The 14748-nt window shown below is 38.1% G+C and overlaps 1 protein-coding gene across 1 annotated transcript in view; it reads left to right on the top strand.

Annotated features, from left to right (window-relative positions):
- Positions 1-14748, top strand: part of LOC135681038 (uncharacterized) — a 35719-nt gene that overhangs the window by 20533 nt on the left and 438 nt on the right. The window contains exons 44-76 of the mRNA XM_065195302.2: positions 179-499; positions 638-816; positions 1127-1224; positions 1515-1725; positions 1953-2296; positions 2507-2679; positions 2966-3219; positions 3388-3530; positions 4011-4073; positions 4444-4540; positions 4788-4964; positions 5682-5809; positions 6408-6617; positions 6772-6924; positions 7448-7552; positions 7961-8068; positions 8367-8529; positions 8663-8781; positions 9022-9080; positions 9275-9360; positions 9584-9697; positions 10015-10193; positions 10868-10919; positions 11079-11269; positions 11655-11741; positions 12144-12241; positions 12434-12577; positions 12681-12761; positions 12986-13090; positions 13386-13483; positions 13705-13775; positions 13984-14049; positions 14160-14354. Of these exons, the coding sequence (XP_065051374.2) occupies positions 179-499; positions 638-816; positions 1127-1224; positions 1515-1725; positions 1953-2296; positions 2507-2679; positions 2966-3219; positions 3388-3530; positions 4011-4073; positions 4444-4540; positions 4788-4964; positions 5682-5809; positions 6408-6617; positions 6772-6924; positions 7448-7552; positions 7961-8068; positions 8367-8529; positions 8663-8781; positions 9022-9080; positions 9275-9360; positions 9584-9697; positions 10015-10193; positions 10868-10919; positions 11079-11269; positions 11655-11741; positions 12144-12241; positions 12434-12577; positions 12681-12761; positions 12986-13090; positions 13386-13483; positions 13705-13775; positions 13984-14049; positions 14160-14354 (4672 nt within the window). The remainder of the gene's footprint in view (positions 1-178; positions 500-637; positions 817-1126; positions 1225-1514; positions 1726-1952; positions 2297-2506; positions 2680-2965; positions 3220-3387; positions 3531-4010; positions 4074-4443; positions 4541-4787; positions 4965-5681; positions 5810-6407; positions 6618-6771; positions 6925-7447; positions 7553-7960; positions 8069-8366; positions 8530-8662; positions 8782-9021; positions 9081-9274; positions 9361-9583; positions 9698-10014; positions 10194-10867; positions 10920-11078; positions 11270-11654; positions 11742-12143; positions 12242-12433; positions 12578-12680; positions 12762-12985; positions 13091-13385; positions 13484-13704; positions 13776-13983; positions 14050-14159; positions 14355-14748) is intronic.

Here is a 14748-nt window from a genome sequence, read left to right as displayed (position 1 = left end):
AATTTTTCAATCGCAATGTAAGATGTTTTGATCCTCTGCATTAATTTCCAGTCTTACTTCTAGATTTTTGCTCAATCTCTTCTTATTTCAGAGTAAAAAGTCAGCTTATTTCTAATTAAGGTTAGGGTTAAGGTTAGGGACCATTTGAAATAAAAAGTTGTGTTGTCGTTATTTTCAGAGCGAGTGCACGTGACTTCGATGGCGTCACGTACAAAAATGACTACGTCAACGTTCGTTACATCCCGTCGCCTTACGAAACGTGGCTTGCCATTTCCGCCATTCCAACTAGCGACCTTTTCTCCGACTGGTTCAGATCTGCCTCTCCTAGAAATAAAGTCGTATCGTCCTCTTTGTTCCTATCCAATACTGGCGAGACTGATCCGGTCAATAGCAAACCAATTTTCCGCTTCTACAGTGCATCGTATTGGCCTTTGAATGGAAAGGGCTATGGCTCCCAGGGCCAGACCGATTGTTTTTCAAAGGAGCTTCAAAATCAAGGGTGCGTATTTTTTTAGCCCTCTACAGATATGTTTTATGATATACTTTCAATAGCTTTTGAAGTCGAGGTCGCTTTCATAAAGTTTCGTGGTTTTATAAAATATTTATGAAAAGCACAACTCTTGATGTCTCTTTCTAGGTTTACCAGCGCAATCAGATCTGCATTTACGTACAATGGACAAGAAAATCTGGCTTTTGCCGGTGGTGAAGAGCTTTATGTTGTTATAAATCGTGTTTTCGTCGTGAAACTGTTCCACAATCCAAGTAACTCAACGGTACCCTGCAGAATTATCAATCTCAGTCCAGCCAAGGCTACAGGCAAGATCTGCGTTTATTCAACTGATTGATTGACAGTTTGACAGACTGTCAATAAACTTCTGCTTGACCATCTGCTCGACTGACAGTTTGGTTTTTCAAATGATCGTCAAATGGATTGTTTCTTTTTTATACCATTTTTAGTATAATTTCTTCAATGTCACCGTTCATTATCACCTTTAACTACTCGATGCCCATTTATGTGTTGGCTAATTTTAAAGCGATCTTTAGATTTAGAATTCGCAAATACCTTGTAGAATGATATTTGGTGTTGCTCTTTTTAATTCAACTAAAGGACCGCTTCTTGCTGTAGGCGGTGGTGTCATCGTGCCAAAAGAAGGCTCTATTATTGGTGGCAAATGTATAACTACCGGTGATGTGACGTCAGAACAAGTGACACTTGAACTTAAGGTAATAAAGTTTACTACTGTAGACATTTCTCGTGTATTTGCTAATAACACAGGGATGGACACATTGGCTGGTTGCAATATTCAGTCTTGTTACTTGCCCTAATATAGATGACAATGCTAAAGGCCATTAAAAGCTTTTCAGGGAATGATTTCGTGTTTTTTACCTCTGTGCGTAGCGTATAGAGTCAACTGGAGGTTGGTTTCTTCCTGTCTTGTCCATTTGGCTGCTTTTATTCTTCAAGTGATGAAACGATTTGATTTGATTTCAATTTCAATTTTTTCATCATATAGGTTGGCCTGACATACAAAATCGAGGTTTTCCATGCCGAGAGATTTCCGTGTCACTCAGAGCTGTTTTATCAAGTGAGCAACATGACGTTTGTATCTGTGGAGGAGCAGCAAGCTTCCAAACCTTCCGTTGATTACGTAGTAACCCTGAGTGAGAGCCTTCATCTCAATGCCTCTGTGCAGGACATGGTTGTTGCGGACGCCTTTTCTACTGGTTGGTATATTTTGATGTTAAGCAAGGACTTGCACTGGTGTTACACAGGGCTTTTTTGAAATGATACCCTATTTATATCACCAATGTTTCATGTTACACTGTAGTTTTATTAACATATGTTTTTGTTCGATTCAGCTGCATTACACGTACTTGGTTGTTCTTGGCACTTTTTAGTTGGGAATTTTTTTTATCTTTGAAGTACATTTATTGCTTGTTTTAAAATTTAGGTCCTTATTTGGTGACAATTAATTCTGGGAACTCAGAAGGACGGTTTGAAGTGAAAGCAAATGATTCCGAGGCTCATGCTGCCGCAGCCACTATCCCAGCAACCCCTGCGCCCTCAACAACCACATTGAACGGCGAGACAATCCTCTTATGTCCTAACGCCACTTCGAATATCACTGCAATTCCAACATTGGTGACGGGACCGGAGAATTTCGGGCCTTTTTCAACGAGTGCAGTCTTGATGACATTGAGGCATGCGTTGGATTATGAAGTAACCAAGGAATATTTTATCAGACTTACTGTTATTGACACAGGCGGGGCTGTTTCTGGCAATGTGACTATTAAGGTGAGTCAGGTTTTTATTAATTATAACCAACCTATGATATGAACTGGAATCCTTTTTATTATTTGAGTGCCTTAAAATGGATATAAATGATAGCAATAAAGTGAATGGCAATAATCTGGATCCAGTCCGATGGATCGCTGAACAGCAGGGGCTGGTAGTCCGTTCGAGTTAATCGATTCCAATCCTAACCATCTTGTCTTGGAATTCCAGATTTTTATAGCTGATTACAACGACAACTGCCCAATTCTGCCGGATTTGTCGTACACGAGGTACCCGATTCCACCTTTGCAAGTCGCGTCAATTTTCACTGTTTCTGCGACGGACAACGACAGCGGCGACAATGGCAAAATCACCTACACAAGCAGTGCTGTTGTCAGTGCCGTGTGAGTTGTTTATAAGTTTTTGACTGTTTTTTAGTAGAGATGTTGGCGCTTTAGGAATCTTCGCCGTTTTCCTTGTTGATTACGTCATCGACATGCAGAGTAAATTCCTCTTTTCAAGTTGTTTTATGCTTTCGTCAAGTGTCAATAGCGAATGGTTCTCTTTGCTAGCTACGAGAGATATAATCATTTCTTAATTTATAAGCAAGCTGTAAGTAGATTTGTTTCTAATAAGAAAACTTTTTTGACAACGATTCGTTTTAGCAATTGATTCGTTCTTTCGTTACAGCCCAACTATAGTTACAACGGCTGTGAATATAACAACGGCAGATAACGTGACGGTAACACAGGTTACCAACGTCACAACAAAATGGACGTGGAAGGTGAACATATTCGCTGTTGATGCTGGCAATCCGAAGCGCGGCGACTATATTCCGTTCACGGTGACATTCAGTGCAACGTGCGCAGACAAAGCAAAAGTAAGCGTTGATACGGCAGGCAATGTTTACTTCACTGCTCCAGGCTACACCATTTCAACCTACGGTAAGTAGTGTGACATGACCCTATACAAGCTAGCTATTTAATCGTGCCGAAGACTTTTCACAATCAGTAGAGTTGAGTTGAACAAACATTCCATCGTTGCTTGTGGCTGCTTGTTTTTCAAATTATTTACTTCAATGGATGTAATTTGTCTTCATATCTCTTATTCAGATAACAAAGACTGTTTTGGGTGCAGGGCTGGTTACTATTGCCCTGGAGATAGCAGGGAGATTAAATGTGGAAACGACCCCGTCACAAAGCACATGTACGCGTATGGATCAGCTGATAACTGTACTGCTTGTCCTGAGGGCTGGGTGAGTTCCCAACACGAGATAAATGATCTTCATTACATTTATTTTGTGGATGCCTTATTGTTTATTTCCGCTGAGGTCTGGGATTTGACCCACGTGACCAGATATCTGCTGGATACATGTCACGTCCTGTCTTAATGCCAAAGTCAAGAACTTTTCTTATGTAGCTTTAACACCTCCGCAAATATGTCAAAAGGTGTAGATCATCACTTTCTATTTTAGATAATACATTACCATTTAAATGCTCTCCATTTAAGGTGCTCTCCGATTGGGAAATGCATGTTAAAATTTAGAACTTTTCAAACAAACATTTTTTGTTGTAGAATGTCATTTTCCTCAGAGTAAAACTTTTTCCATATGTAATTGAAAACAAAGATGCAGCTCGTTTAGAGTGAGAGGCTGCTTTACTTAATACTAATGCACATTTATCTGACCATTCGCACTTGGTTTCATGAGGTGATGCTCTGTTTCTTGTTGTTGCAGCTGTGCCATAATGGACTCATTCTTAAGTGTGCTGCGAATACGTACGTCACGTGTAATGCAACCGTAAGTGATTGTATGTTGCAAGAAGGACTATTGTCTTTATCACAAGTATAACAAGTAGTGACAGTTAATTATATTATATTATGTGCGCAACTGAATGCTAATTAGTCAACATGTGATCAGTACCAGCGACTGGTTGAAATGAGCATGATAAATTAGCGGTAAACAATCAAACAAATAATTTGAATAAGGAACAAATCACCCGAAAACACTTTATTTTTGCTTACTCGATTTTGCCAAAATTTCCATAAACGAGACGGTCTTCAACCATCACTATTCTGCGGCACGACTTTTCAGTAAACAGTTTTCATTAGTTGGGTTTGCAGATGATAAAGGGCTTCTTGCGGATTAACTTGCTAAATACTCTTTACAGTGGTGTCCGATGAGCTGCTTCCCGTGTCCGGCTGGTACATACTGCTATGAAGGCAAAAAGTACGACTGTACTCCAGGGACATTCAGCGATGGCATAGGTGTGTACATTTGCTTTTTAGATATCGTAGGCATGAGAAACAGAATTCGGAATGCAAGCCTTTAAAACAAAACATCAAAACATTTAGACGAAGTAAAAGTACTTCTCATGTCCAGGCTTATACTTTTTCAACTAATAGATCAAGCAGCAATCACGCTAGAATCGGGCATAAGCTGGGCTGGGATCCAGAAGATTGATCAATTCTTCTCCAATCTAAATGATTAATGATAGAATTTGCTTTCTGTTAGGTCGTTGTAAGCTGTGTCCTCCTGGAAGCTACAGTAACACTTCAAGAGCTGCAAAATGTGAATGCTGTCCACCAGGGTACGAATCAACTAGCATGAAAACAGGCTGTCACCCTTGTAAGAACAATGAGTGGTCCAGTGGAGATTGCACTAAATGTAAAACGTGTCTCAATGGAGCATGTAAGTGGTTTACTTTATTCTCACGTACAGTCAAAGTCCTGAAATTTTAACTTTTCGATGATTCGATTTTTTCCCAAATAATGCCAGCTTTTCATAATTCGAACTCCTGATAAATCGAACAAATTTCGCTTGCTTTTGAAGGCCAAATTGTTGGATGTTGAGTGAAATTTTTCTTGCTAGCCCATATCCTTCTTGCAGTCCTTCTTAATGGTGCTGAAAAAATCATTTTTGCTTGTTAATACTTTATTATGCGAAGATTCCACTGAAAAGCGGAGACATACTTAGCAAAAAATCTTTAATCTGCTATATTTCCGCTTTTCCAAACATTTTTCCATTTTGTTTTTTTGCTGAATGAATGGAATATTAGCATTCACAGGCCAAATTACCTCATCATCAACTCCTTGGTGTGGTCTTTAGTGTTGTTTCTACATTATTATACATTTAATCTTTGGATCGAACCAGCTATCCCCTATGTACGATCTAAGCAGGATTTTGGTGTCGACTTTGGTGCTACTGTATTGTTTGTTAAGGTCAATGGGTCGCCATGCCTATCATGCTCCCATTGGCATCGTCTTTGTAATCTTGTTCTTGTAAGATGAACTTTTTTAGACTGTGTATAAAAAAGTCCTTGTTAGTTTTACTTTGTCTTTTGCTAGGTCTCATAATCGGCTTAATAATGTCTTATGTAGATTTTGATTTAGTCTTGTTTTTCTGCAGGTGCTTGCGACAATAACCCTTGCTTCAAAGGCGTCCAGTGCACAAACACTGGCTTTGGAAGTTACAAGTGTGAGGCATGTCCAAAAGGATACAGAGGCGATGGTGTCACTTGTACAGACATAAACGAGGTTCCTTTTTCTATTCGAAACTAATGTAGCTAATGCCAGGTCTGTCAACTTAGCAGACTCCTTTTCGAGGAACTATTTTTATTATATTAGCATTACTTATACAAAGTAGACATTTACTAAATTTACCAGCTATTACCGGCCAGCCGAGGGACCAAATTCAAAAGGGACAAAATTCAAAAGGGACAAAATTCACAGGATTCAGTCTGACTATCGTGATGCTTTTATTTCGGTTTTAATTGTGGAGCCCAATTGTGGAGCTCAATTGTATCGTGTGTAGTCTCAATGCACTTTTAGGTAGCATGCATTTGCGTACACTTTGATCGACCAAAGCCATTTGAAGATTGTTTCGTTAGTGAAGAAGATGATAGTGTTTCTTTTGCCCATTCCGTTTTTATCATCAAACCATTTTACTACCGAAGAATCGATTTCATTTTATTTTACTACTTGAAGCCAAGCAATTTCAATTTAAGCATGAAATTACCTTGCGTACTTAAAGTAAGATATCGCATCCCTTTTTAATTTAACTTATATTTTTTTATGATATTTTGGCTCTTTTTTTATAGTTCTTTCATGATATAAATTTGTTTTTGTTTCTTAGTGTGTGGAGGCGTCCCCCTGCTTTGGAGCATGCGTCAACCTATCCCCTGGCTACAGGTGCGAGGGTTGCCCCGCAGGGTATTCAGGTACTGCCCCCAGTGGAGTTGGCTTAGGAGAGGCAGCAAATAATACCCAAAACTGTACGGATATAGACGAGTGTGCCATGGGACTCCATGCTTGCGATGTCAATGCGAAATGCGTCAACACAATGGTATGAACCCCTCTAAACTTTTATATTGATTGGACCCTTAGCATTTGAACACCAGCACACGACTCTTGTAAAATAATTATATCTCTGTTTGTCCGTCTCGCTTTCAATGCTTTTACTGGACCCCTCGTAACCATGACATGCATTGCTCACACAGGGCAGCTTTTACTGCGGTGATTGCAACCCCGGGTTTGTTGGTAATGGCTACGCGGGTTGTCAGCCTGGTGACTTCTGCGCATCCAACAAGACAAATGACTGCAATTCAAATGCTAATTGCGAGGCAACAATGGCCGGAGCTTTCGCTTGCTCGGTAAGCAAAATAGTTGTAGGCCTTTAATAATTCCTCTGGAATTAAATTATGCACAGTTGGTTTTACTGCATGTTTTGAGGTGATCGAAATTTATAGAATGAGAAAAATTTAAGGCGATAGGGAAATAAATTAGTATGTCTGATTTGACAGCAGCTGTTTTTAGTTCCTAGGCCCTATCAATTTTTGCTAAGGCACTCAAACATTGACAGATTTGGAGCTGATATTTCGGCTTTATCATTTAATATCGGAGATTTCAGATCATCATCGGCATCATCGGCAAAATTATTAATGTTAGATGCATTTGACTAGCTAATGCTAAAATATTTATGGCTTTTAAATCGATAAATTTAAAATATTACAGATCTTCATTTTTGAAATTCATAGGTGATTGCTTTTTTCAACAAATCGTTTCTCGAGAGATGTTTCGTGACATTTATCTGAATTTATTTTGCGATTCGATTAGGAAAATGCTGAATTTTTAACTGAGCATACTATAAGAGTTGTAAGTTACGTCACATTTTAGTGTAAGCCGGGTTTTGCTGGCGATGGCAGAGTTTGTGGCGATGACATTGATTTGGATGGAATTTCAAACATTGGAATTGATTGCTCAGTGACAGAATGCAAAGGGGTATGTCTGTTTGGGAAATGATATTTTTGTTAACGGTTGTTTTTTCTGCTAGCAAACTAAGTTACATCTAAATCAGTCGCTCTGTTAATTTCCTGTATTTCTTAGGATATATTAGTTCATTTAATTGCTTGCATTACTGTTATATAATTTACTATGTATTTTGCATTGAATTGGGTTGTTCTTTTGCGTTGTTCCTCTACACCGTTATTGTTGATATAGGGGGCTTGGCATCTCCTAATTATCTAGCTAATTCTTACCTTGACAGTGGACGTCGTTTTCATATAATGTCGACATGTTATAAAGCCGTTGTTACAGACCAGTCTTTTCAATATTGCACGTACCAAACATTCAATAAGTTTTCTTTTACTTAAAACTAAATAGTCAAAAATACTCATTTATTTCTTGTAGGACAACTGTCAGTTTGTGCCAAATGCTGGCCAAGAAGACAACGATGGCGATACTGTTGGTGACGTTTGTGATTCTGATGATGACGATGACAATATTCCTGACATCAATGTAAGTTTACTGTGTTTTTCGACGATTCCTAATCAATTTCCTTTTTCTTTCAAACATCTCAGTTTGCCTTCCCGCGTCTTTTCTCTATGCTCGTGACAAAAGATATTTTTCTTTCCGCCTTGTGCTAGCCCTATTTTGCTTTTTATTTAATATCTTTTTAAGAAATGCAAATGATTTTTAGCAAGTATAATTTTAACAAATTCGTTATCCTGCAATAACTCTTTAATCTCTAGAAATCTTTCATAATCAATTGCTGTACACTTTATTCGCTTGTAATCCCTCGCAATCCCATACCTAGGACAACTGCCCATTCACTGGAACTAATACAAGCCAAGCAGACAGTGATTCAGATGGAATAGGTGACGTGTGCGATAACTGTGTTTACGCCAGTAACCCTGACCAAAAAGATACAGACAAAGATGGTATCGGCGATGCTTGTGATGCCGATTTGGACGGCGATGGTATGTCATCATTGCAGTTGGCAATTTTCTATTTTTCAATTGTTCTTTATCAATTGTCGAGCATTGTTTTGAATGTTGTCCTTCCAATTTTCAACAGCGGGTCCAGCTTTGTTCTTACAATTTTCTTTTCAAGGAATCGCAAATGCTACAGACAATTGCAAATACGTCAACTCAACAAACACAGCTGACAGTGATAGCGATGGAGTTGGAGATGTGTGTGACAACTGCCCTTCGGTGTCCAATGCCGCCCAGGTTATTCATTCACACTAAGACGAAGCTTTTATTCCCTTTTTCATGTTTTCTCCCATCTTTCTCTGTTTTCAAGTGACTTTGGGTGTTGGAATCACTTTCAACAACCCCAGGATTTGCACCAAGGTTGTCATATTTACCCTATGTATTCGTATAGCAGAAATTATATTAATTTTGTGGTATGGTGATGATTTTGTCAAGAAACTCAGGAAAACCTTATTTGAGGAATCGATTGTTTTTCAGACCGATACGAACCAGAATGGCTATGGGGATGCTTGTGATCCAGCCTTGTATGGAGACAGGTGTGATATCATCTTATTCTCTATTTTCATGCAAAGATGAACCTTTTATTGGACGGTCACTACAAACCTCTTTTAATATGCAGTAACTGGTCAATTTATCAATGATACTTTCATTCATACCTCACGTTTTGTGTGATGTGGACATTGACACAAAAGTTCTTATTGTTTCCACCCTTACACATATTCTTTTGTAGTGATGGAGATGCTGTTCTGAATTCATTCGACAATTGCCCGGACCTTCCAAATCCAGACCAGGTTGACACTGATAAAGATGGAAAAGGTGGGCCAACTTCTTTAATCCACTCCCTGACTCGCATGCTAAGATTGTCCAAGGTTTTCGTTTAGGTCTGCAAGTTTAAAAATTCTATTTTTTGAATTTAGTTTTTCATCTGCCTTCAACCTATCAGCTATGACATAACAGTATAGATGATTTTGCCTATATTTTTAGCATCTTCTCTTTACCTTCTCTTCATTTTTGTGCTCATTTGCCCATTGTTTGTCAGGTGATGCTTGTGACGACGATAAGGACAACGATGGAGTCCTCAATGCAAATGACAATTGCATCTACGTTGCTAACCCTCTGCAGAACCACACCAAGCTCAATTATGACGTCAACAGTATGTGCTTTTTTTATCCCAGATCGAAGAACCGCTCTCTAGCTCTCGTGTTATTCAGTTTTTTGTTTCTTCTCTGCCGATTTCAATGATACATTTTTGTATTAAAGCAGACTTAAATCTTTGCTGTATTAAAGCAGCGTTTAGGGATAACACAAAATGTATGTATTTTTCTGTGCCATATTGAGGTTAGAGTAACGTTTCAACTATTCTTCTTAGAACTTTCATCGCAAAATATTTCGGACACCAGAATCTCTCTTTAGACCAGATGGTAGGGCATTTAGGTTAGTAGCGATCAAGTATTCCCTCTTTCCATCTAGATAATCCCATCGGCGATGATTGTGCCGCAGATTTTGATGGTGATGGATATGCGAACCTAATTGACACGTGTCCAAGCACATCGAATATTCACAAAACCTCATTCGAAGACTACTTTCTTGTCGATTTGAGTCCCACGTCATCAACCGAACCTCAACCCAATTGGAGAGTCACAAACAAGGTACTTATTCAACATATTCTAATCCTCTTGTCAATGACATTGCACTTACAAAAATATGATTTTAAAATCTTCTGAATAGGGTTCCTAAGTGTGTCGTAACAAATATCTATTTTTGGAATTTTTGAATTTTGACCACATAACATAAAAAAACACCATGAAATGCCACTAAATATGCAATATCAGTTAAATGTCTCAAAAACTGGTGAGATATAGCCAATAAAAGATTTGAATTTTGCTAACGGATTACTGTTATTTTGGCTCTGTTCATTAAGTTATGAACAGAAACCAAATTAGAGAAGTTTGATTGGGCCTAAGCCTGCACTCGTGTGGCCATAACTCAACTAATTCTTGATATCTTCAACTGATTTTGCACATTTAGAGGTATTTTATGAAGCTGTTTCAGGAAATGGGATCAAAATTCAATCACGCGATGTCATCGCTTGAGGATTCTATAAGGGGTGGAGAAAATCATGTTTTTCTACCCCTTTCATACGATTGCGATCAAATGATAAGCATTTCACTAGGATAAAAACTTGAAATAATTTATTTTGCTCGTTGTATACCTACCCTTGAATGATATTATGACAAACTGCTCTGATACCAATTTTTCTCAAATCGATTTCGTTTTTGACTTCTTGGAGCGATTTTTTATAATTATTGTCTTGATTTTCCAGGGCATGGATGTCGAGCAGAAGCAGAGAACCAAACGACCTGTAATGATAATTGGTAAAGAGCATCTTATACCAATTCAAAACTACTTTTTATCAATTTACAAATGACAGCTTCTGAACTTTGCTTTTTGAATGAATTTCCGTGCTTTGTTTTGCACAGTGATATTCTTAGCTCTTGATTTGATTTCTGACAACTGTCTTTTTGGCATTCTAGGTCAACAGAAATACGGAGAGATTGACTTCACTGGGACAGTGTTTGTCAACACAAAGGAAGGAGAGGATTATTTTGGGATAGTTTTTGGCTATCAGAGTAACACCAAGTTTTACCTCTTGACTTGGAGACATAAGAACAACAACCTTAATAACGACACTTACAAAGCTGGGATTAAAGGAATTCAAATCAGAGTATGTGGTGACATATTTCTGCTTGAAAATTGTTCAGATGCCTTGACAGCTTCTACCCTAAATCCAGTTCCAGAAACGATAAAATAGAGCTGGGTTCATACGAGTCTTGCCAATAGAACATTTATACCTCGGGGTAGAGAAACCGCTAGAGAAAAGTTGAGCCTGACTTTTTTAAATATGGTTTTTAAATCGGTTGAAATGCTCCAATCAGAAGATAAAACTTCGATCAATTTCAAAATGTTTCTCCGACAGCTGATACTGGATGTAATAAACGTTTCCCTACGCACTATGTATATAAACCCTTAATCAGGCAATGGAGGTATTCCTTATTCGCACGTTGAGATTCCTTCGATTTTCGATCTTAAATGCTGTCCTATCTTTGCAGTTGGTGAATTCGATTCAGACTGGCAATTCTGGCCCAGGAACTGCGCTCACCAATGCCCTCTGGCATTCTTCTGATACCTCCGAACAGGTAACACTGCATTTTTGAAGTAGATTGGAATCTTGAAGCATCTGAGTGTTGTATGTCCTAAAGCTAAATACAAAACAAAGCTTTAAAATGTTTTTGAAGACAGATGGGAATAAGGCAACAGCGAAGCTTGATTGTTGTAAGATTTTTGCCTGTTCTAGTGAAAAGATGCCAGGTGATTGTTTTTGTGAACCGTTTGTGGCAAATTACATCAGATTTAAATATGCGATAAACTTTGTTTCGGGATAAACCGATACACAATTGGGCGTGGTATGCAGAAACTTCAAAAAGTGTTCAAATATACTTAGTTCCTGGCGTCTTTTGCAAAGTAGTTTAGACGTTTGGGAAGTTTGTGTTATGCAAACAGATCTTTGGGTTACTAGCCTACTATGAATTACTTTCAAGGTACAAATGCTATGGAGCGATCCTTTGATGCGAGGCTGGCAACACGAAACTGCCTACTCTTTTCATCTCGAACTAAGACCCTCACTGGGACGACTGAGGTGCGCTCTATTTTCCTTTTTCGTAATCAACTACAAATTTTTTGTTGATGACCTTCTTTTTTGGTATCGAGGATCTTATATGTCCTATATGATGTATATGACGAACGTAGAAATAGCCATAATTTTAACTTTTACATGTCTTTCTATGCTTGTCTTACAACAAATTTATCATTTCCAATACCATTTTTGTAGGCTGAAAGTTACTCAAGGGAGCTCCCTCTATGCTGATTCTGGTTACATTTACGATACACTAATAAACGGCGGTCGCCTAGGCTTCTATACATACGGCCAACATGACATCATTTGGTCAAAAGTGCAGGCCAGATGCAGAGACAGGTCAGACTTTATTAAATTTCGTAGCCGAGCAGTTTGCTGATCACTTAGATTTAAGAAAGTTGCATAGTGCGAATCGCTATGATTTTTGCATATTTGATTACAGGCACAACAAGGCACTTCTGTTTGACGGAGTGGACGACTACGTTTCTTTACCAACTATCCTCACACTTGGCCTAAACGAAAGGTAATCAAGCATTTTACAATTCATTTGTTTGATTCATATCACAAGTACATTCAATCTTTACGCACGATTATCAATGACATAGAGAGCTTGTGTGCACTATTCACGCTATAACGACACAAACTCTGATAATGAAAGCAACGTTCAAAAACATTGGGCATTTCTGTGAACATTTGCTTAAAATAATGTGAAGGTATTTGTAAAACTATAAAACATTGCTGTTGCAGTTTCACTTTGAGTGCTTGGTTGAAATTGTCCGCTGGATACCCCGCTACAGAAATGCCAATCATTTGTAGCCTTGATTCAACACTTTGTTTGTACCTTGTTAATGGGTAAGTCCGCTTCAATTTTATCGTAATTTATGCTTTGTAATTATGTAATTTATGCTTATAAGCATCCGATAGCAAAATATTTCGTTCATAGCTTAGGGATATATGAAATCTTAAGCATGACGACGTCCATAATAACTTTTTAACTGTCTCGTGTAAATTTTCTTTGGTATTCCATGCTAAGTTTCATTTCTCTGCTTTTTCGGAATACAACAAACAGCATGAAATTATCTTATCTTTCGCTTTATTCTAACCATAACCTGATGGTCTAGTGATGGTTTTTTATGGCTGTTTGTAGAAAAGTTCATGGAAAGCTAGGGCCGGTGATTGTCAGTGGAACGACGACGCTTTCTGTAGACACATGGCATCATGTTAATCTACGCTACGATGCACAACGTGAGTGAAATTCGATTCTTGTTATATGCAACTCTAAACAGTGTTTCGTACAAAAATGTTTCGTACCTTCAATATGAAGTTCTTTCCAACTCCGGATATGATGAACAAAAACTTCTAGATAGAGCAGTTCTATCATACTACACGTAACAAAAACAATCTACTTGGTCAATGAAAGTAAACGAAAAGACCTTTAAATAAGCTTATTCAAAATTTCATTTCAGAACATCAAGTTGAAATCTTCCTTAATGCAACTTCACAAGGAAAGAAGATTCAAGTGTCACCAACTTCATGGGTAATGATTCACATCTCGTTCTTTTCTATTCAACCATCTGGCTCGTCAGTCTTTATTGAAATTATTCTGATTCAACTTTGTAAATTCTTCTTTTGCAATATACTTTTCCCTTACAATGTTTTTGACTGGCGATGTGAATAAATGTTTGTAGCTTTATGAATTATTACTCGATGATGTATAAATATGTTTGATGCTTTTTTGCCTTTAGGGTCCAACTGCAGCTTTGTATATTGGAAGGAACCTTAACAACTATTTCAAAGGAGAGATTGACGAGGTAACGCCATGATATTTGATTAGTATGGGAGGGAATCTTGATTTCTTTTATGAAAGTGACTTTCAATAATCATTTGCTTTTTTAAAGCCGACGTTCAATTCCACTCTTAGGTTGCAATTTGGCACGTTGTGTTGAAAGATGCTGAGATTTTGACGTACATGAAGCTTGCTGGACTTGAATGGCCTAAGCACCAAAAGATCATTAGTGCTCACTTTACATTTGATCAGTTTTCCGGGTCCAGTCTTCCAGACTCGAGTGGAAATGGGAACGGCGGAACGTTGTTTGGAGGGCCTAAGTGGGTCGAGGTAATCACTAGACTATTATGGTTGATTATCGTTTGTTGAACGAAGTGTATTCATGATGCATTTTGTCAAACCGATTCTGATGCATTAAAGTTGCAGAAATTGTGGGGTTTAGGGGAAGAACCTCAAGCTTTTGCTAAATTGTTAGTTTTGAGCGCTTTTGTCGGCAAACGTTCTTATTTTTTTAAAAAAAGTTTTGCCTCCTTCCCCACTTAAATAACAAATTTTCGCCTCTGATGCATTTTTGATGTAATGCCAAAAAGTTGATAAATTGAAACTGTAACTGACTTTATAACGATCAAAGTAAACTTGTGTTCTTGTTAGTAACTTCACCGAGTTGCTTTGAAATTTGTGCACTTGAATTTGAGAACTGCCCATTAACCGCTTTAGGAAGTCA

This window comes from Rhopilema esculentum, chromosome 18 (genome assembly GCF_057945365.1).
Source record: "Rhopilema esculentum isolate cy_ngs chromosome 18, ASM5794536v1, whole genome shotgun sequence".
Classification (NCBI taxonomy): Eukaryota; Metazoa; Cnidaria; class Scyphozoa; order Rhizostomeae; family Rhizostomatidae; genus Rhopilema; species Rhopilema esculentum.
This window is presented reverse-complemented; position numbering and strand designations above follow the sequence as displayed.